The following is a 23360-nucleotide window of genomic DNA, read 5'->3' as shown; positions in this document are numbered from 1 at the left end:
TGTGTAACCACTGAGTGCAACCACGGTGTGCAACCACGGTGTGCAACCACGGCGTGCAACCACGGCGTGTAACCACGGCGTGTAACCACGGCGTGTAACCACGGCGTGTAACCACGGCGTGTAACCCCGGTGTGTAACCACGGCGTGTAACCACGGCGTGTAACCACGGCGTGTAACCACGGTGTGTGACCACGGCGTGTGACCCCAGTGTGTAACCACGATGTGTAACCACGATGTGTAACCATGGTGTGTAACCACGGTGTGTAACCACGGTGTGTAACCACGGTGTGTAACCACGGCGTGCAACCACGGCGTGTCACCACGGCGTGTAACCACGGCGTGCAACCACGGCGTGTAACCACGGCGTGCAACCACGGTGTGCAACCACGGTGTGCAACCACGGTGTGTAAACACGGTGTGTAACCACGGCGTGTTACCACGGCGTGTAACCACGGCGTGTAACCACGGCGTGTAACCACGGCGTGTAACCACGGCGTATAACCACGGTGTGTAACCACGGCGTATAACCACGGTGTGTAACCACGGCGTATAACCACGGTGTGTAACCACGGCGTATAACCACGGTGTGTAACCACGGTGTGTAACCACGGCGTATAACCACGGTGTGTAACCACGGCGTATAACCACGGTGTGTAACCACGGCGTATAACCTCGGTGTGTAACCACGGCGTATAACCACGGTGTGTAACCACGGTGTGTAACCACGGCGTGTAACCACGGCGTGTAACCACGGTGTGTAACCACGGTGTGTAACCACGGCGTGTAACCACGGTGTGTAACCACGGCGTGTAACCACGGTGTGCAACCACGGCGTGTAACCACGGCGTGTAACCACGGCGTGCAACCACGGCGTGTAACCACGGCATGCAACCACGGCATGCAACCACGGCGTGTAACCACGGCGTGTAACCACGGTGTGCAACCACGGTGTGTAACCACGGTGTGTAACCACGGTGTGTAACCACGGTGTGTAACCACGGCGTGCAACCACGGCGTGCAACCACAGTGTGCAACCCCCGTGTGCAACCCCCGTGTGTAACCACGGTGTGTAACCACGGTGTGTAACCACGGTGTGCAACCACGGTGTGCAACCACGGTGTGTAACCACGGTGTGCAACCACGGTGTGCAACCACGGCGTGTAACCACGGCGTGTAACCACGGCGCGTAACCACGGTGTGCAACCACGGTGTGTAACCCCCGGGTGTAACCACGGTGTGTACCCACGGTGTGTAACCACGGTGTGCAACCACGGTGTGTAACCACCGTGTGCAACCACGGCGTGTAACCACGGGGTGTAACCACGGTGGGTAACAACGGCGTGTAACCACGGTGTGCAACCACGGTGTGCAACCCCGTGTGTAACCACGGCGTGTAACCACGGCGTGTAACCACGGTGTGTAAACACAGTGTGTAACCAAGGCGTGTAACCACGGCGTGCAACCACGGCGTGCAACCTCGGTGTGTAACCACGGTGTGTAACCACGGCGTGAAACCACGGCGTGTAACCACGGCGTGAAACCACGGCGTGAAACCACGGCGTGTAACCACGGCGTGTAACCACGGCGTGTAACCACGGCGTGTAACCACGGCGTGCAACCACGGCGTGTTACCACGGCGTGTAACCACGGTGTGTAACCACGGTGTGTAACCACGGTGTGTATCCACGGTGTGTAACCACGGCGTGTAACCACGGCGTGTAACCCCGGCCTGTAACCCCGGTGTGTAACCACGGCGTGTAACCACGGCGTGTAACCACGGCGTGTAACCACGGCGTGTAACCACGGCGTGTAACCACGGCGTGTAACCACGGCTTGTAACCACGGCGTGTAACCTCGGCGTGTAACCACGGCGTGCAACCACGGCGTGTAACCACGGCGTGTAACCACGGCGTGTAACCACGGCGTGTAACCACGGTGTGTAACCACGGAGTGCAACCACGGTGTGCAACCCCCGTGTGCAACCCCCGTGTGCAACCCCCGTGTGTAACCACGGTGTGTAACCACGGCGTGTAACCACGGTGTGCAACCACGGTGTGTAACCACGGTGTGCAACCACGGTGTGCAACCACGGTGTGTAACCACGGTGTGCAACCACGGTGTACAACCACGGCGTGAAACCACGGCGTGTAACCACGGCGTGTAACCACGGCGTGTAACCACGGCGTGTAACCACGGCGTGTAACCACGGCGTGTAACCACGGCGTGTAACCACGGCGTGCAACCACGGCGTGTAACCACGGCGTGTAATCACGGCGTGTAACCACGGCGTGTAACCACGGCGTGCAACCACAGCGTGTAACCACGGCGTGTAACCACGGCGTGTAACCACGGCGTGTAACCACGGCGTGTAACCACGGCGTGTATCCCCGGCGTGTAACCACGGCGTGCAACCACGGCGTGCAACCACGGCGTGTAACCACGGCGTGTAACCACGGCGTGTAACCACGGCGTGTAACCACGGCGTGCAACCACGGCGTGTAACCACGGCGTGCAACCACGGCGTGAAACCACGGCGTGTAACCACGGCGTGAAACCACGGCGTGAAACCACGGCGTGTAACCACGGCGTGTAACCACGGCGTGTAACCACGGCGTGTAACCACGGCGTGCAACCACGGCGTGTTACCACGGCGTGTAACCACGGTGTGTAACCACGGTGTGTAACCACGGTGTGTATCCACGGTGTGTAACCACGGCGTGTAACCACGGCGTGTAACCCCGGCGTGTAACCCCGGCGTGTAACCACGGCGTGTAACCACGGCGTGTAACCACGGCGTGTAACCACGGCGTGTAACCACGGCGTGTAACCACGGCTTGTAACCACGGCGTGTAACCTCGGCGTGTAACCACGGCGTGCAACCACGGCGTGTAACCACGGCGTGTAACCACGGCGTGTAACCACGGCGTGTAACCACGGCGTGTAACCACGGTGTGTAACCACGGAGTGCAACCACGGTGTGCAACCCCCGTGTGCAACCCCCGTGTGCAACCCCCGTGTGTAACCACGGTGTGTAACCACGGCGTGTAACCACGGTGTGCAACCACGGTGTGTAACCACGGTGTGCAACCACGGTGTGCAACCACGGTGTGTAACCACGGTGTGCAACCACGGTGTACAACCACGGCGTGAAACCACGGCGTGTAACCACGGCGTGTAACCACGGCGTGTAACCACGGCGTGTAACCACGGCGTGTAACCACGGCGTGTAACCACGGCGTGCAACCACGGCGTGTAACCACGGCGTGTAATCACGGCGTGTAACCACGGCGTGTAACCACGGCGTGCAACCACGGCGTGTAACCACGGCGTGTAACCACGGCGTGTAACCACGGCGTGTAACCACGGCGTGTAACCACGGCGTGTATCCCCGGCGTGTAACCACGGCGTGCAACCACGGCGTGCAACCACGGCGTGTAACCACGGCGTGTAACCACGGCGTGTAACCACGGCGTGTAACCACGGCGTGTAACCACGGCGTGCAACCACGGCGTGCAACCACGGCGTGCAACCACGGCGTGTAACCACGGCGTGCAACCACGGCGTGTAACCACGGCGTGTAACCACGGCGTGCAACCACGGCGTGCAACCACGGCGTGCAACCACGGCGTGCAACCACGGCGTGCAACCACGGCGTGTAACCACGGTGCGTAACCACGGCGCGCAACCACGGCGTGTAACCACGGCGTGTAACCACGGCGCGTAACCACGGTGTGCAACCACGGTGTGTAACCACGGTATGCAACCACGGTGTGTAACCACGGTGTGTAACCACGGTGTGTAACCACGGCGTGTAACCATGGCATGCAACCACGGCGTGTAACCACGGCCTGTAACCCCGGTGTGTGACGTACTGAGCCCGGTGTGTGACGTACTGACCCCGGTGTGTGACGTACTGACCCCAGTGTGTGACGTACTGACCCCGGTGTGTAACGTACTGACCCCGGTGTGTGACGTAATGACCCCGGTGTGTGACGTACTGACCCCGGTGTGTAGCGTACTGACCCCGGTGTGTAACGTAGTGACCCCGGTGTGTAACGTACTGACCCCGGTGTGTGACGTAATGACCCCGGTGTGTAACGTACTGACCCCGGTGTGTAACGTACTGACCCCGGTGTGTGACGTAATGACCCCGGTGTGTGACGTACTGACCCCGGTGTGTGACGTACTGACCCCGGTGTGTGACGTACTGACCCCGGTGTGTGACGTACTGACCCCGGTGTGTGACGTACTGACCCCGGTGTGTGACGTACTGACCCCGGTGTGTAACGTACTGACCCCGGTGTGTGACGTACTGACCCCGGTGTGTGACGTACTGACCCCGGTGTGTGACGTACTGACCCCGGTGTGTGACGTACTGACCCCGGTGTGTGACGTACTGAGCCCGGTTGGTGACGTACTGACCCCGGTGTGTGACGTACTGAGCCCGGTGTGTGACGTACTGACCCCGGTGTGTGACGTACTGACCCCGGTGTGGAACGTACTGACCCCGGTGTGTGACGTACTGACCCCGGTGTGTAACGTACTGACCCCGGTGTGTGACGTACTGACCTCGGTGTGTGACGTACTGACCCCGGTGTGTGACGTACTGACCCCGGTGTGTGACGTACTGACCCCGGTGTGTAACGTACTGACCCCGGTGTGTGACGTACTGACCCCGGTGTGTAACGTACTGACCCCGGTGTGTAACGTACTGACCCCGGTGTGTGACGTACTGACCCCGGTGTGTGACGTACTGACCCCGGTGTGTGACGTACTGACCCCGGTGTGTAACGTACTGGCCCCGGTGTGTGACGTACTGACCCCGGTGTGTGACGTACTGACCCCGGTGTGTGACGTACTGACCCCGGTGTGTGACGTACTGACCCCGGTGTGTGACGTACTGACCCCGGTGTGTTACGTACTGACCCCGGTGTGTGACGTACTGACCCCGGTGTGTAACGTACTGACCCCGGTGTGTAACGTACTGACCCCGGTGTGTGACGTACTGACCCCGGTGTGTGACGTACTGACCCCGGTGTGTAACGTACTGACCCCGGTGTGTGACGTACTGACCCCGGTGTGTAACGTACTGACCCCGGTGTGTGACGTACTGACCCCGGTGTGTGACGTACTGACCCCGGTGTGTGACGTACTGACCCCGGTGTGTAACGTACTGACCCCGGTGTGTGACGTACTGACCCCGGTGTGTGACGTACTGACCCCGGTGTGTGACGTACTGACCCCGGTGTGTGACGTACTGACCCCGGTGTGTGACGTACTGACCCCGGTGTGTGACGTACTGACCCCGGTGTGTGACGTACTGACCCCGGTGTGTAACGTACTGACCCCGGTGTGTGACGTACTGACCCCGGTGTGTAGCGTACTGACCCCGGTGTGTAACGTACTGACCCCGGTATGTAACGTACTGACCCCGGTGTGTAACGTACTGACCCCGGTGTGTGACGTACAGACCCCGGTGTGTGACGTACTGACCCCGGTGTGTAACGTGCTGACCCCGGTGTGTGACGTACTGACCCCGGTGTGTGACGTACTGACCCCGGTGTGTGACGTACTGACCCCGGTGTGTGACGTACTGACCCCGGTGTGTGACGTACTGACCCCGGTGTGTGACGTACTGACCCCGGTGTGTGACGTTCTGACCCCCGGTGTGTGACGTACTGACCCCGGTGTGTAACGTACTGACCCCGGTGTGTGACGTACTGACCCCGGTGTGTGACGTACTGACCCCGGTGTGTAACGTACTGACCCCGGTGTGTGACGTACTGACCCCGGTGTGTGACGTACTGACCCCGGTGTGTAACGTACTGACCCCGGTGTGTGACGTACTGACCCCGGTGTGTGACGTACTGACCCCGGTGTGTGACGTACTGACCCCGGTGTGTGACGTACTGACCCCGGTGTGTGACGTACTGACCCCGGTGTGTGACGTACTGACCCCGGTGTGTGACGTACTGACCCCGGTGTGTGACGTACTGACCCCGGTGTGTGACGTACTGACCCCGGTGTGTGACGTACTGACCCTGGTGTGTGACGTACTGACCCCGGTGTGTGACGTGCTGACCCCGGTGTGTGACGTACTGACCCCGGTGTGTGACGTACTGACCCCGGTGTGTGACGTACTGACCCCGGTGTGTGACGTACTGACCCCGGTGTGTGACGTACTGACCCCGGTGTGTGACGTACTGACCCCGGTGTGTGACGTACTGACCCCGGTGTGTGACGTACTGACCCCGGTGTGTGACGTACTGACCCCGGTGTGTGACGTACTGACCCCGGTGTGTGACGTACTGACCCCGGTGTGTGACGTACTGACCCCGGTGTGTGACGTACTGACCCCGGTGTGTGACGTACTGACCCCGGTGTGTAACGTACTGACCCCGGTGTGTAACGTACTGACCCCGGTGTGTAACGTACTGACCCCGGTGTGTGACGTACTGACCCCGGTGTGTAACGTACTGACCCCGGTGTGTGACGTACTGACCCCGGTGTGTGACGTACTGACCCCGGTGTGTAACGTACTGACCCCGGTGTGTGACGTACTGACCCCGGTGTGTGACGTACTGACCCCAGTGTGTAACGTACTGACCCCGGTGTGTGACGTACTGACCCCGGTGTGTGACGTACTGACCCCGGTGTGTAGCGTACTGACCCCGGTGTGTAACGTACTGACCCCGGTGTGTGACGTACTGACCCCGGTGTGTGACGTACTGACCCCGGTGTGTGACGTACTGACCCCGGTGTGTGACGTACTGACCCCGGTGTGTGACGTACTGACCCCGGTGTGTGACGTACTGACCCCGGTGTGTGACGTACTGACCCCGGTGTGTGACGTACTGACCCCGGTGTGTGACGTACTGACCCCGGTGTGTGACGTACTGACCCCGGTGTGTGACGTACTGACCCCGGTGTGTGACGTACTGACCCCGGTGTGTAACGTACTGACCCCGGTGTGTGACGTACTGACCCCGGTGTGTGACGTACTGACCCCGGTGTGTAACGTACTGACCCCGGTGTGTGACGTACTGACCCCGGTGCGTAACGTACTGACCCCGGTGCGTGACGTACTGACCCCGGTGTGTAGCGTACTGACCCCGGTGTGTAACGTACTGACCCCAGTGTGTAACGTACTGACCCCGGTGTGTAACGTACTGACCCCGGTGTGTAACGTACTGACCCCGGTGTGTGACGTACTGACCCCGGTGTGTGACGTACTGACCCCGGTGTGTGACGTACTGACCCCGGTGTGTGACGTACTGACCCCGGTGTGTGACGTACTGACCCCGGTGTGTGACGTACTGACCCAGGTGTGTGACGTACTGACCCCGGTGTGTGACGTACCGAGCCCGGTGTGTAACGTACCGAGCCCGATGTGTAACGGACTGACCCCGGTGTGTGAGGTACTGACCCCGGTGTGTGACGTACTGACCCCGGTGTGTGACGTACTGACGCCGGTGTGTGACGTACTGACCCCGGTGTGTGACGTACTGACCCCGGTGTGTGACGTACTGACCCCGGTGTGTGACGTACTGACCCCGGTGTGTGACGTACTGACCCCGGTGTGTGACGTACTGACCCCGGTGTGTGACGTACTGACACCGGTGTTTAGCGTACTGACCCCGGTGTGTGACGTAATGACCCCGGTGTGTGACGTACTGAGCCCGGTGTGTAACGTACTGACCCCGGTGTGTAACGTACTGACCCCGGTGTGTGACGTACTGACCCCGGTGTGTGACGTACTGACCCCGGTGTGTAACGTACTGACCCCGGTGTGTAACGTACTGACCCCGGTGTGTGACGTACTGACCCCGGTGTGTAACATACTGACCCCGGTGTGTGACGTACTGACCCCGGTGTGTGACGTACTGACCCCGGTGTGTAACGTACTGACCCCGGTGTGTAACGTACTGACCCCGGTGTGTAACGTACTGACCCCGGTGTGTAACGTACTGACCCCGGTGTGTAACGTACTGACCCCGGTGTGTGACGTACTGACCCCGGTGTGTGACGTACTGACCCCGGTGTGTAACGTACTGACCCCAGTGTGTAACGTACTGACCCCGGTGTGTGACGTACTGACCCCGGTGTGTAACATACTGACCCCGGTGTGTAACGTACTGACCCCGGTGTGTGACGTACTGACCCCGGTGTGTGACGTACTGACCCCGGTGTGTGACGTACTGACCCCGGTGTGTAACGTACTGACCCCGGTGTGTGACGTACTGACCCCGGTGTGTGACATACTGACCCCGGTGTGTGACGTACTGACCCCGGTGTGTGACGTACTGACCCCGGTGTGTGACGTACCGACCCCGGTGTGTGACGTACTGACCCCGGTGTGTGACGTACTGACCCCGGTGTGTAACGTACTGACCCCGGTGTGTGACGTACTGACCCCGGTGTGTGACGTACTGACCCCGGTGTGTGACGTACTGACCCCGGTGTGTGACGTACTGACCCCGGTGTGTGACGTACTGACCCCGGTGTGTGACGTACTGACCCCGGTGTGTGACGTACTGACCCCGGTGTGTGACGTACTGACCCCGGTGTGTGACGTACTGACCCCGGTATGTGACGTACTGACCCCGGTGTGTGACGTACTGACCCCGGTGTGTGACGTACTGACCCCGGTGTGTGACGTACTGACCCCGGTGTGTGACGTACTGACCCCGGTGTGTGACGTACTGACCCCGGTGTGTGACGTAATGACCCCGGTGTGTGACGTACTGAGCCCGGTTGGTGACGTACTGACCCCGGTGTGTGACGTACTGACCCCGGTGTGTGACGTACTGACCCCGGTGTGTAACGTACTGACCCCGGTGTGTGACGTACTGACCTCGGTGTGTGACGTACTGACCCCGGTGTGTAACGTACTGACCCCGGTGTGTGACGTACTGACCCCGGTGTGTAACGTACTGACCCCGGTGTGTGACGTACTGAGCCCGGTGTGTGACGTACTGACCCCGGTGTGTGACGTACTGACCCCGGTGTGTGACGTACTGACCCCGGTGTGTAACGTACTGACCCCGGTGTGTGACGTACTGACCCCGGTGTGTGACGTACTGACCCCGGTGTGTAACGTACTGACCCCGGTGTGTGACGTACTGACCCCGGTGTCTGACGTACTGTCCCCGGTGTGTAACGTACTGACCCCGGTGTGTGACGTACTGACCCCGGTGTGTAACGTACTGACCCCGGTGTGTGACGTACTGACCCCGGTGTGTGACGTACTGACCCCGGTGTGTGACGTACTGACCCCGGTGTGTGACGTACTGACCCCGGTGTGTAACGTACTGACCCCGGTGTGTGACGTACTGACCCCGGTGTGTGACGTACTGACCCCGGTGTGTGACGTACTGACCCCGGTGTGTGACGTACTGACCCCGGTGTGTAGCGTACTGACCCCGGTGTGTGACGTACTGACCCCGGTGTGTAACGTACTGACCCCGGTGTGTGACGTACTGACCCCGGTGTGTGACGTACTGACCCCGGTGTGTGACGTACTGACCCCGGTGTGTGACGTAATGACCCCGGTGTGTGACGTACTGACCCCGGTGTGTAACGTACTGACCCCGGTGTGTGACGTACTGACCCCGGTGTGTGACGTACTGACCCCGGTGTGTGACGTACAGACCCCGGTGTGTGACGTACTGAGCCCGGTGTGTGACGTACTGACCCCGGTGTGTGACGTACCGACCCCGGTGTGTGACGTACTGACCCCGGTGTGTGACGTACTGACCCCGGTGTGTGACGTACTGACCCCGGTGTGTGACGTACTGACCCCGGTGTGTGACGTACTGACCCCGGTGTGTAACGTACTGACCCCGGTGTGTGACGTACTGACCCCGGTGTGTGACGTACTGACCCCGGTGTGTGACGTACTGACCCCGGTGTGTGACGTACAGACCCCGGTGTGTGACGTACTGACCCCGGTGTGTGACGTACTGACCCCGGTGTGTGACGTACTGACCCCGGTGTGTGACGTACTGACCCCGGTGTGTGACGTACTGACCCCGGTGTGTAACGTACTGACCCCGGTGTGTGACGTACTGACCCCGGTGTGTGACGTACTGACCCCGGTGTGTAACGTACTGACCCCGGTGTGTGACGTACTGACCCCGGTGCGTAACGTACTGACCCCGGTGTGTGACGTACTGACCCCGGTGTGTAGCGTACTGACCCCGGTGTGTAACGTACTGACCCCAGTGTGTAACGTACTGACCCCGGTGTGTAACGTACTGACCCCGGTGTGTAACGTACTGACCCCGGTGTGTAACGTACTGACCCCGGTGTGTAACGTACTGACCCCGGTGTGTGACGTACTGACCCCGGTGTGTGACGTACTGACCCCGGTGTGTGACGTACTGACCCCGGTGTGTGACGTACTGACCCCGGTGTGTGACGTACTGACCCCGGTGTGTGACGTACTGACCCAGGTGTGTGACGTACTGACCCCGGTGTGTGACGTACCGAGCCCGGTGTGTAACGTACCGAGCCCGATGTGTAACGTACTGACCCCGGTGTGTGAGGTACTGACCCCGGTGTGTGACGTACTGACCCCGGTGTGTGACGTACTGACCCCGGTGTGTGACGTACTGACCCCGGTGTGTGACGTACTGACCCCGGTGTGTGACGTACTGACCCCGGTGTGTGACGTACTGACCCCGGTGTGTGACGTACTGACCCCGGTGTGTGACGTACTGACACCGGTGTGTAGCGTACTGACCCCGGTGCGTAACGTACTGACCCCGGTGTGTAACGTACTGACCCCGGTGTGTAACGTACTGACCCCGGTGTGTAACGTACTGACCCCGGTGTGTGACGTACTGACCCCGGTGTGTGACGTACTGACCCCGGTGTGTAACGTACTGACCCCGGTGTGTAACGTACTGACCCCGGTGTGTAACGTACTGACCCCGGTGTGTAACGTACTGACCCCGGTGTGTGACGTACTGACCCCGGTGTGTGACGTACTGACCCCGGTGTGTAACGTACTGACCCCAGTGTGTGACGTACTGACCCCGGTGTGTGACGTACTGACCCCGGTGTGTAACATACTGACCCCGGTGTGTGACGTACTGACCCCGGTGTGTGACGTACTGACCCCGGTGTGTGACGTACTGACCCCGGTGTGTAACGTACTGACCCCGGTGTGTGACGTACTGACCCCGGTGTGTGACATACTGACCCCGGTGTGTGACGTACTGACCCCGGTGTGTGACGTACTGACCCCGGTGTGTGACGTCCCGACCCCGGTGTGTGACGTACCGACCCCGGTGTGTGACGTACTGACCCCGGTGTGTGACGTACTGACCCCGGTGTGTGACGTACTGACCCCGGTGTGTGACGTACTGACCCCGGTGTGTGACGTACTGACCCCGGTGTGTGACGTACTGACCCCGGTGTGTGACGTACTGACCCCGGTGTGTGACGTACTGACCCCGGTGTGTGACGTACTGACCCCGGTGTGTGACGTACTGACCCCGGTATGTGACGTACTGACCCCGGTGTGTAACGTACTGACCCCGGTGTGTGACGTACTGACCCCGGTGTGTGACGTACTGACCCCGGTGTGTGACGTACTGACCCCGGTGTGTGACGTACTGACCCCGGTGTGTGACGTAATGACCCCGGTGTGTGACGTACTGAGCCCGGTTGGTGACGTACTGACCCCGGTGTGTGACGTACTGACCCCGGTGTGTGACGTACTGACCCCGGTGTGTAACGTACTGACCCCGGTGTGTGACGTACTGACCCCGGTGTGTGACGTAATGACCCCGGTGTGTGACGTACTGACCCCGGTGTGTAACGTACTGACCCCGGTGTGTGACGTACTGACCCCGGTGTGTGACGTACTGACCCCGGTGTGTGACGTACAGACCCCGGTGTGTGACGTACTGAGCCCGGTGTGTGACGTACTGACCCCGGTGTGTGACGTACCGACCCCGGTGTGTGACGTACTGACCCCGGTGTGTGACGTACTGACCCCGGTGTGTAACGTACTGACCCCGGTGTGTGACGTACTGACCCCGGTGTGTAACGTACTGACCCCGGTGTGTGACGTACTGACCCCGGTGTGTGACGTACTGACCCCGGTGTGTGACGTACTGACCCCGGTGTGTGACGTACTGACCCCGGTGTGTGACGTACAGACCCCGGTGTGTGACGTACTGACCCCGGTGTGTGACGTACTGACCCCGGTGTGTGACGTACTGACCCCGGTGTGTGACGTACTGACCCCGGTGTGTAACGTACTGACCCCGGTGTGTGACGTACTGACCCCGGTGTGTGACGTACAGACCCCGGTGTGTGACGTACTGACCCCGGTGTGTGACGTACTGACCCCGGTGTGTGACGTACTGACCCCGGTGTGTGACGTACTGACCCCGGTGTGTGACGTACTGACCCCGGTGTGTGACGTACTGACCCCGGTGTGTGACGTACTGACCCCGGTGTGTGACGTACTGACCCCGGTGTGTGACGTACTGACCCCGGTGTGTGACGTACTGACCCCGGTGTGTGACGTACTGACCCCGGTGTGTAACGTACTGAGCCCGGTGTGTGACGTACTGACCCCGGTGTGTGACGTACTGACCCCGGTGTGTGACGTACTGACCCCGGTGTGTGACGTACTGACCCCGGTGTGTGACGTACTGACCCCGGTGTGTGACGTACTGACCCCGGTGTGTGACGTACTGACCCCGGTGTGTAACGTACTGAGCCCGGTGTGTGACGTACTGACCCCGGTGTGTGACGTACTGACCCCGGTGTGTAACGTACTGACCCCGGTGTGTGACATTATTATCTGTCTCTTCATGCAGGGCGAGGGGCGAACAGTGAGGAGAAACGAGCTGCTCTGAAGGTGGCCGAAGATGTGATCACCCAGAGGAACTATCCCTCCAACACTCAGGTATCCATCAGCAATGCGAAATAGGAGCCATTCAGCCCATCGGGCCTGCCCCGCCATTCAACACTGAGAGTCAACACAGTCTCTCGGCCCTCCGCCATATCCTCTGCTCCCCCTCGCTCTCCAAACATCTCTGCCGCTGCCTCTTAAGTAAACCCCGTGTCCAAACATACCACTGGGGTAGGGGGGATCCCAAGGGTTCCCCACCCTCCCAAGTGAAGAATCTCCCGTTCATTTCAGTTCAAAATGGCCGACCTCTTCCCCTCAGACTGTTTGTCCACGTCGCCCTCATCCTGAACTCTCTGGCCAGGGATGGTGACGAAGGGGACGTCCTCTCACCATCCCGGCCGCCGAGCCCCCCCACTATTTCACACAATTCAGCGAGGCGGACCTCCAGCTGGCGATCCGCAGGGCGGAGGCTCAGAGTATTCGATTCGGCCCAATAAACGAGGCTCCATTTCTGCGGCAGTTACTGTGAAATGGGGGGGGCACTGCCCCCCACCCCCCCCACTCGGCAGTCCTTGCTGCCTGATTCTCGGCCCTCTACTCCACCCACGACAACTCTCTTACGCTGCCACGGGCGAGGCCGACACGCGAGCCTGTCCACCCGAGTTTCTGTTGAGGCTCTTAGGTGGCCGAGTACTGACCCCGGTGTGTGACGTACGAACGTACATGCCCCGTTTCTCAGCCAGTTCCAATGCTCAGGCTGTTGGGAGGACTTCCCACCCTCTAAGCGGGAAGCCTGACAATAATAGTGTTCAGACCAGGGCAGGAGGGATTGCTGGTGGGCTGCGTTGAGGTGCGGCATGTTCAACAATAGCCCCTTTGAAACACCGTACACTCCCCCATGTCCTCCGCCGCACTCCCTCAGTACTGACCCTCTGACAGTGCAGCACTCCCTCAGTACTGTCCCTCTGACAGTGCAGCACTCCCTCAGTACTGACCCTCTGACAGTGCAGCTCTCCCTCAGTATTGACCATCTGACAGTGCAGCACTCCCTCAGTACTGAACCTCTGACAGTGCGGCACTCCCTCAGTACTGACCCTCTGACAGTGCAGCACTCCCTCAGTACTGACCCTCTGACAGTGCAGCTCTCCCTCAGTACTGACCCTCTGACAGTGCAGCTCTCCCTCAGTACTGACCATCTGACAGTGCAGCACTCCCTCAGTACTGACCCTCTGACAGTGCAGCTCTCCCTCAGTACTGACCATCTGACAGTGCAGCACTCCCTCAGTACTGACCCTCTGACAGTGCAGCAATCCCTCAGTACTGACCCTCTGACAGTGCAGCACTCCCTCAGTACTGACCCTCTGACAGTGCAGCTCTCCCTCAGTACTGACCATCTGACAGTGCAGCTCTCCCTCAGTACTGACCCTCTGACAGTGCAGCACTCCCTCAGTACTGACCCCCTGACAGTGCAGCAATCCCTCAGTACTGACCCTCTGACAGTGCGGCACTCCCTCAGTACTGACCCTCTGACAGTGCAGCACTCCCTCAGTACTGACCCTCTGACAGTGCAGCACTCCCTCAGTACTGACCCTCTGACAGTGCAGCACTCCCTCAGTACTGACCCTCTGACAGTGCAGCACTCCCTCAGTACTGACCCTCTGACAGTGCAGCACTCCCTCAGTACTGACCCTCTGACAGTGCAGCACTCCCTCAGTACTGACCCCCTGACAGTGCAGCAATCCCTCAGTACTGACCCTCTGACAGTGCAGCACTCCCTCAGTACTGACCCTCTGACAGTGCAGCACTCCCTCAGTACTGACCCCCTGACAGTGCAGCAATCCCTCAGTACTGACCCTCTGACAGTGCGGCACTCCCTCAGTACTGACCCTCTGACAGTGCAGCACTCCCTCAGTACTGACCCTCTGACAGTGCAGCACTCCCTCAGTACTGACCCTCTGACAGTGCAGCACTCCCTCAGTACTGACCCTCTGACAGTGCAGCACTCCCTCAGTACTGACCCTCTGACAGTGCAGCACTCCCTCAGTACTGACCCTCTGACAGTGCAGCACTCCCTCAGTACTGACCCCCTGACAGTGCAGCAATCCCTCAGTACTGACCCTCTGACAGTGCGGCACTCCCTCAGCACTGACCCTCTGACAGTGCAGCACTCCCTCAGAACTGTCCCTCTGACAGTGCAGCACTCCCTCAGTACTGACCCTCTGACAGTGCAGCACTCCCTCAGTACTGACCCACTGACAGTGCGGCACTCCCTCAGTACTGACCCTCTGACAGTGCAGCTCTCCCTCAGTACTGACCCTCTGACAGTGCAGCACTCCCTCAGTACTGACCCTCTGACAGTGCAGCTCTCCCTCAGTACTGACCATCTGACAGTGCAGCACTCCCTCAGTACTGACCCCCTGACAGTGCAGCTCTCCCTCAGTACTGACCATCTGACAGTGCAGCACTCCCTCAGTACTGACCCTCTGACAGTGCAGCTCTCCCTCAGTACTGACCATCTGACAGTGCAGCACTCCCTCAGTACTGACCCTCTGACAGTGCAGCAATCCCTCAGTACTGACCCTCTGACAGTGCGGCACTCCCTCAGTACTGTCCCTCTGACAGTGCAGCACTCCCTCAGTACTGACCCTCTGACAGTGCAGCTCTCCCTCAGTACTGACCATCTGACAGTGCAGCACTCCCTCAGTACTGACCCCCTGACAGTGCAGCAATCCCCCAGTACTGACCCTCTGACAGTGCGGCACTCCCTCAGTACTGACCCTCTGACAGTGCAGCACTCCCTCAGTACTGACCCTCTGACAGTGCAGCACTCCCTCAGTACTGACCCTCTGACAGTGCAGCACTCCCTCAGTACTGACCCTCTGACAGTGCAGCACTCCCTCAGTACTGACCCCCTGACAGTGCAGCAATCCCTCAGTACTGACCCTCTGACAGTGCGGCACTCCCTCAGTACTGACCCTCTGACAGTGCAGCACTCCCTCAGAACTGTCCCTCTGACAGTGCAGCACTCCCTCAGTACTGACCCTCTGACAGTGCAGCACTCCCTCAGTACTGACCCACTGACAGTGCGGCACTCCCTCAGTACTGACCCTCTGACAGTGCAGCTCTCCCTCAGTACTGACCCTCTGACAGTGCGGAACTCCCTCAGTACTGACCCTCTGACAGTGCAGCACTCCCTCAGAACTGTCCCTCTGACAGTGCAGCACTCCCTCAGTACTGACCCTCTGACAGTGCAGCACTCCCTCAGTACTGACCCTCTGACAGTGCAGCATTCCCTCAGTACTGACCCTCTGACAGTGCAGCACTCCCTCAGTACTGATCCTCTGACAGTGCAGCACTCTCTCAGTACTGACCATCTGACAGTGCAGCACTCCCTCAGTACTGACCCTCTGACAGTGCAGCACTCCCTCAGTACTGATCCTCTGACAGTGCAGCACTCCCTCAGTACTGACCCTCTGACAGTGCAGCACTCCCTCAGTACTGATCCTCTGACAGTGCAGCACTCTCTCAGTACTGACCCTCTGACAGTGCAGCACTCCCTCAGTACTGATCCTCTGACAGTGCAGCACTCTCTCAGTACTGACCATCTGACAGTGCAGCTCTCCCTCAGTACTGACCGTCTGACAGTGCAACTCTCCCTCAGTACTGACCCTCTGACAGTCCAGCACTCTCTCAGTACTGACACTCTGACAGTGCAGCACTCCCTCAGTACTGACCCTCTGACAGTGCAGCGCTCCCTCAGTACTGACCCTCTGACAGTGCAGCACTCCCTCAGTACTGACTCTCTGACAGTGGAGCACTGCCTCAGTACTGAACCTCAGACAGTGCAGCTCTCCCTCAGTACTGACCCTCTGACAGTGCAGCACTCCCTCAGTACTGACTCTCTGACAGTGAAGCACTGCCTCAGTACTGAACCTCTGACAGTGCAGCACTCCCTCAGTACTGACCCTCTGACAGTGCAGCAATCCCTCAGTACTGACTCTCTGACAGTGCAGCACTCCCTCAGTACTGACTCTCTGACAGTGCAGCACTCCCTCAGTACTTACCCTCTGACAGTGCAGCACTCCCTCAGTACTGACCCCCTGACAGTGCAGCACTCCCTCAGTACTGACCCTCTGACAGTGCAGCACTCCCTCAGTACTGACCCTCTAACTGTGCAGCTCTCCCTCAGTACTGACCCCCTGACAGTGCAGCACTCCCTCAGTACTGACCCTCTGACAGTGCAGCACTCCCTCAGTACTGACCCTCTGACAGTGCAGCACTCACTCAGTACTGACCCTCTGTCAGTGCAGCGCTCCCTCAGTACAGCCCCTCTGACAGTGCAGTACTCCCTCAGTACTGACCCTCTGACAGTGCAGCACTCCCTCAGTACTGACCCTCTGACAGTGCAGCACTCCCTCAGTACTGACCCTCTGACAGTGCAGCAATCACTCAGTACTGACCCTCTGACAGCGCAGCACTCCCTCAGTACTGACACTCTGACAGTGCAGCACTCACTCAGTACTGACCCTCTGACAGTGCAGCATTCCCTCAGTACTGACCCCTCTGACACTACAGCACTCCCTCAGCACTGACCCTCTGACAGTGCAGCGCTCCCTCAGTACTGACCCTCTGACAGTGCAGCACTCCCTCAGTACTGACACTCTGACAGTGCAGCACTCACTCAGTACTGACGCTCTGACAGTGCAGCATTCCCTCAGTACTGACTCTCTGACAATGGAGCACTGCCTCAGTACTGAACCTCTGACAGTGCAGCTCTCCCTCAGTACTGACCCTATGTCAGTGCTGCTCTCCCTCTGTATTGACCCTCTGACAGAGCAGCACTCCCTCAGTACTGACCCTCTGACAGTGCAGCACTCCCTCAGTACTGACACTCTGACAGTGCAGCACTCCCTCAGTACTGACACTCTGACAGTGCAGCACTCACTCAGTACTGACGCTCTAACAGTGCAGCATTCCCTCAGTACTGACCCTCTGACAGTGCAGCACTCCCTCAGTACTGACCCTCTGACAGTGCAGCACTCCCTCAGTACTGACCCTCCGACAGTGCGGCACTCCCACTGTACTGGCCCTCTGACAGTGCAGCACTCCCTCTGTACTGACCCTCTGACAGTGCAGCACTCCCTCAGTACTGAACCACTGACAGTGCAGCACTTCCTCTGTACTGACCCTCTGACAGTGCAGCACTCCCTCAGAACTGACCCTCTGACAGTGCAGCACTCCCTCAGTACTGACCCTCTGACAGTGCAGCTCTCACTCAGTACTGACCCTGTGACAGTGCAGCACTCCCTCAGTACTGACCCTCTGACAGTGCAGCTCTCCCTCAGTACTGACCCACTGAAAGTGCAGCAGTCCCTCAGTACTGACCCTCTGACAGTGCAACACTCACTCAGTACTGACCCTCTGACAGTGCAACACTCCCTCAGTACTGACCCTCTGACAGTGCAGTACTCCCTCAGTACTGACCCTCTCACGGTGCAGCACTCCCTCAGTACTGACCCTCTGACAGTGCAGCTCTCCCTCAGCACTGACCCTCTGACAGTGCAGCACTCCCTCAGTACTGACCCTCTGGCAGTGCAGCACTCCCTCAGTACTGACCCTCTGACAGTGGAGCACTCCCTCAGTACTGACCCTCTGACAGTGCGGCACTCCCTCAGCACTGACCCTCTGACAGTGGAGCACTCCCTCAGTACTGACCCTCTGACAGTGCGGCACTCCCTCAGTACTGGCCCTCTGACAGTGCAGCACTCCCTCAGTACTGACATTCTAACAGTCAGGCGCTCCCTCAGTACTGACCCTCTGACAGTGGAGCACTCTCTCAGTCCTGACCCTCTGACAGTGCAGCACTCCCTCAGTACTGACCCTCTGACAGTGCAGCGCTCCCTCAGTACTGACCCTCTGACAGTGCAGCGCTCCCTCAGTACTGACCCTCTGACAATGCAGCTCTCCCTCAGTACTGACCCTCTGACACTGCAACACTCCCTCAGTACTGACCCTCTGACAGTGCAGCACTCCCTCAATACTGTCCCTCTGACAGTGCAGCGCTCCCTCAGTACTGACCCTGTGACAGTGCAGCACTCCCTCAGTACTGACCCTCTGACAGTGCAGCACTCCCTCAGTACTGACCCTCTGACAGTTCAGCTCTCCCTCAGTACTGACCCACTGACAGTGCAGCAGTCCCTCAGTACTGACCCTCTGACAGTGCAACACTCACTCAGTACTGACCCTCTGACAGTTCAACACTCCCTCAGTACTGACCCTCTGACAGTGCAGTACTCCCTCAGTACTGACCCTCTCACAGTGCAGCTCTCCCTCAGTACTGACCGTCTGACAGTGCAACTCTCCCTCAGTACTGACCCTCTGACAGTCCAGCACTCCCTCAGTACTGACACTCTGACAGTGCAGCACTCCCTCAGTACTGACCCTCTGACAGTGCAGCGCTCCCTCAGTACTGACCCTCTGACAGTGCAGCACTCCCTCAGTACTGACTCTCTGACAGTGGAGCACTGCCTCAGTACTGAACCTCAGACAGTGCAGCTCTCCCTCAGTACTGACCCTCTGACAGTGCAGCACTCCCTCAGTACTGACTCTCTGACAGTGAAGCACTGCCTCAGTACTGACCCTGTGACAGTGCAGCACTCCCTCAGTACTGACCCTCTGACAGTGCAGCAATCCCTCAGTACTGACTCTCTGACAGTGCAGCACTCCCTCAGTACTGACTCTCTGACAGTGCAGCACTCCCTCAGTACTTACCCTCTGACAGTGCAGCACTCCCTCAGTACTGACCCCCTGACAGTGCAGCACTCCCTCAGTACTGACCCTCTGACAGTGCAGCACTCCCTCAGTACTGATCCTCTAACTGTGCAGCTCTCCCTCAGTACTGACCCCCTGACAGTGCAGCACTCCCTCAGTACTGACCCTCTGACAGTGCAGCACTCCCTCAGTACTGACCCTCTGACAGTGCAGCACTCACTCAGTACTGACCCTCTGTCAGTGCAGCGCTCCCTCAGTACAGCCCCTCTGACAGTGCAGCAATCACTCAGTACTGACCCTCTGACAGCGCAGCACTCCCTCAGTACTGACACTCTGACAGTGCAGCACTCACTCAGTACTGACCCTCTGACAGTGCAGCATTCCCTCAGTACTGACCCCTCTGACACTACAGCACTCCCTCAGCACTGACCCTCTGACAGTGCAGCGCTCCCTCAGTACTGACCCTCTGACAGTGCAGCACTCCCTCAGTACTGAACCTCTGACAGTGCAGCTCTCCCTCAGTACTGACCCTATGTCAGTGCTGCTCTCCCTCTGTATTGACCCTCTGACAGAGCAGCGCTCCCTCAGTACTGACCCTCTGACAGTGCAGCACTCCCTCAGTACTGACACTCTGACAGTGCAGCACTCCCTCAGTACTGACACTCTGACAGTGCAGCACTCACTCAGTACTGACGCTCTGACAGTGCAGCATTCCCTCAGTACTGACCCTCTGACAGTGCAGCACTCCCTCAGTACTGACCCTCTGACAGTGCAGCACTCCCTCAGTACTGACCCTCCGACAGTGCGGCACTCCCACTGTACTGGCCCTCTGACAGTGCAGCACTCCCTCTGTACTGACCCTCTGACAGTGCAGCACTCCCTCAGTACTGAACCACTGACAGTGCAGCACTTCCTCTGTACTGACCCTCTGACAGTGCAGCACTCCCTCAGAACTGACCCTCTGACAGTGCAGCACTCCCTCAGTACTGACCCTCTGACAGTGCAGCTCTCACTCAGTACTGACCCTGTGACAGTGCAGCACTCCCTCAGTACTGACCCTCTGACAGTGCAGCTCTCCCTCAGTACTGACCCACTGAAAGTGCAGCAGTCCCTCAGTACTGACCCTCTGACAGTGCAACACTCACTCAGTACTGACCCTCTGACAGTGCAACACTCCCTCAGTACTGACCCTCTGACAGTGCAGTACTCCCTCAGTACTGACCCTCTCACGGTGCAGCACTCCCTCAGTACTGACCCTCTGACAGTGCAGCTCTCCCTCAGCACTGACCCTCTGACAGTGCAGCACTCCCTCAGTACTGACACTCTGACAGTGCAGCACTCACTCAGTACTGACGCTCTGACAGTGCAGCATTCCCTCAGTACTGACCCTCTGACAGTGCAGCACTCCCTCAGTACTGACCCTCTGACAGTGCAGCACTCCCTCAGTACTGACCCTCCGACAGTGCGGCACTCCCACTGTACTGGCCCTCTGACAGTGCAGCACTCCCTCTGTACTGACCCTCTGACAGTGCAGCACTCCCTCAGTACTGAACCACTGACAGTGCAGCACTTCCTCTGTACTGACCCTCTGACAGTGCAGCACTCCCTCAGAACTGACCCTCTGACAGTGCAGCACTCCCTCAGTACTGACCCTCTGACAGTGCAGCTCTCACTCAGTACTGACCCTGTGACAGTGCAGCACTCCCTCAGTACTGACCCTCTGACAGTGCAGCTCTCCCTCAGTACTGACCCACTGAAAGTGCAGCAGTCCCTCAGTACTGACCCTCTGACAGTGCAACACTCACTCAGTACTGACCCTCTGACAGTGCAACACTCCCTCAGTACTGACCCTCTGACAGTGCAGTACTCCCTCAGTACTGACCCTCTCACGGTGCAGCACTCCCTCAGTACTGACCCTCTGACAGTGCAGCTCTCCCTCAGCACTGACCCTCTGACAGTGCAGCACTCCCTCAGTACTGACCCTCTGGCAGTGCAGCACTCCCTCAGTACTGACCCTCTGACAGTGGAGCACTCCCTCAGTACTGACCCTCTGACAGTGCGGCACTCCCTCAGCACTGACCCTCTGACAGTGGAGCACTCCCTCAGTACTGACCCTCTGACAGTGCGGCACTCCCTCAGTACTGACCCTCTGACAGTGCCCCACTCCCTCAGCACTCACCCTCTGACAGTGGAGCACTCCCTCAGTACTGGCCCTCTGACAGTGCGGCACTCCCTCAGTACTGACCCTCTGACAGTGCCCCACTCCCTCAGTACTGACCCTCTGACAGTGGAGCACTCTCTCAGTCCTGACCCTCTGACAGTGCAGCACTCCCTCAGTACTGATCCTCTGACAGTGCAGTATTCCCTCATTACTGACCCTCTGACAGTGCAGCGCTCCCTCAGTACTGACCCTCTGACAGTGCAGCACTCCCTCAATACTGTCCCTCTGACAGTGCAGCGCTCCCTCAGTACTGACCCTCTGACAATGCAGCTCTCCCTCAGTACTGACCCTCTGACACTGCAACACTCCCTCAGTACTGACCCTCTGACAGTGCAGCACTCCCTCAATACTGTCCCTCTGACAGTGCAGCGCTCCCTCAGTACTGACCCTGTGACAGTGCAGCACTCCCTCAGTACTGACCCTCTGACAGTGCAGCACTCCCTCAGTACTGACCCTCTGACAGTTCAGCTCTCCCTCAGTACTGACCCAATGACAGTACAGCAGTCCCTCAGTACTGACCCTTTGACAGTGCAACACTCACTCAGTACTGACCCTCTGACAGTTCAACACTCCCTCAGTACTGACCCTCTGACAGTGCAGTACTCCCTCAGTACTGACCCTCTCACGGTGCAGCACTCCCTCAGTACTGACCCTCTGACAGTGCTGCTCTCCCTCAGCACTGACCCTCTGACAGTGCAGCACTCCCTCAGTACTGACCCTCTGACAGTGCAGCACTCCCTCAGTACTGACCCTCTGACAGTGCGGCACTCCCTCAGCACTGACCCTCTGACAGTGCAGCATTCCCTCAGTACTGACCCTCTGACAGTGCAGCACTCCTTCAGTACTGACCGTCTGACAGTGCAGCACTACCTCAGTACTGACCCTCTGACAGTGCAGTACTCACTCAGTACTGACCCTCTAACAGTGCAGCACTCTCTCAGTACTGACCCTCTGACAGTGCAGCACTCCCTCTGTACTTACCCTCTGACAGTGCAGCACTCCCTCAGTACTGACCCTCTGACAGTGCAGCATTCCCTCAGTACTGACCCTCTGACAGTACAGCACTCCTTCAGTACTGACTGTCTGACAGTGCAGCACTACCTCAGTACTGACCCTCTGACAGTGCAGTACTCACTCAGTACTGACCCTCTAACAGTGCAGCACTCCCTCTGTACTGACCCTCTGACAGTGCAGCACTCCCTCAGTACTGACCCTCTGATGGTGCAGCACTGCCTCAGCACTGACCCTCTGACAGTGCAGCACACCATCAGCACTGACCCTCTGACAGTCAGCATTCCCTCTGTACTGACCCTCTGACAGTGCAGCACACCATCAGCACTGACCCTCTGACAGTCAGCATTCCCTCTGTACTGACCCTCTAACAGTGCAGCGCTCCCTCAGTACTGACCCTCTGACAGTGGAGCACTCCCTCAGTACTGACCCTCTGACAGTGCAGCACTCCCTCAGTACTGACCCTCTGACAGTGCAGCACTC

The 23360-nt window shown here is 58.9% G+C and overlaps 1 protein-coding gene across 1 annotated transcript in view; it reads left to right on the top strand.

Moving 5' to 3' along the window:
- LOC140411567 (macrophage-capping protein-like) overlaps window positions 1–23360 on the top strand; it is a 172045-nt gene that overhangs the window by 67659 nt on the left and 81026 nt on the right. The window contains exon 3 of the mRNA XM_072500649.1: window positions 12840–12928. Coding sequence (XP_072356750.1) covers window positions 12840–12928 — 89 coding nt within the window. The remainder of the gene's footprint in view (window positions 1–12839; window positions 12929–23360) is intronic.

The sequence above is a fragment of the Scyliorhinus torazame genome, chromosome 4 (assembly GCF_047496885.1).
Source record: "Scyliorhinus torazame isolate Kashiwa2021f chromosome 4, sScyTor2.1, whole genome shotgun sequence".
Classification (NCBI taxonomy): Eukaryota; Metazoa; Chordata; class Chondrichthyes; order Carcharhiniformes; family Scyliorhinidae; genus Scyliorhinus; species Scyliorhinus torazame.
The sequence above is the reverse complement of the archived record's forward strand: the minus strand, read 5'-3'. Positions and strand labels throughout refer to the sequence as shown.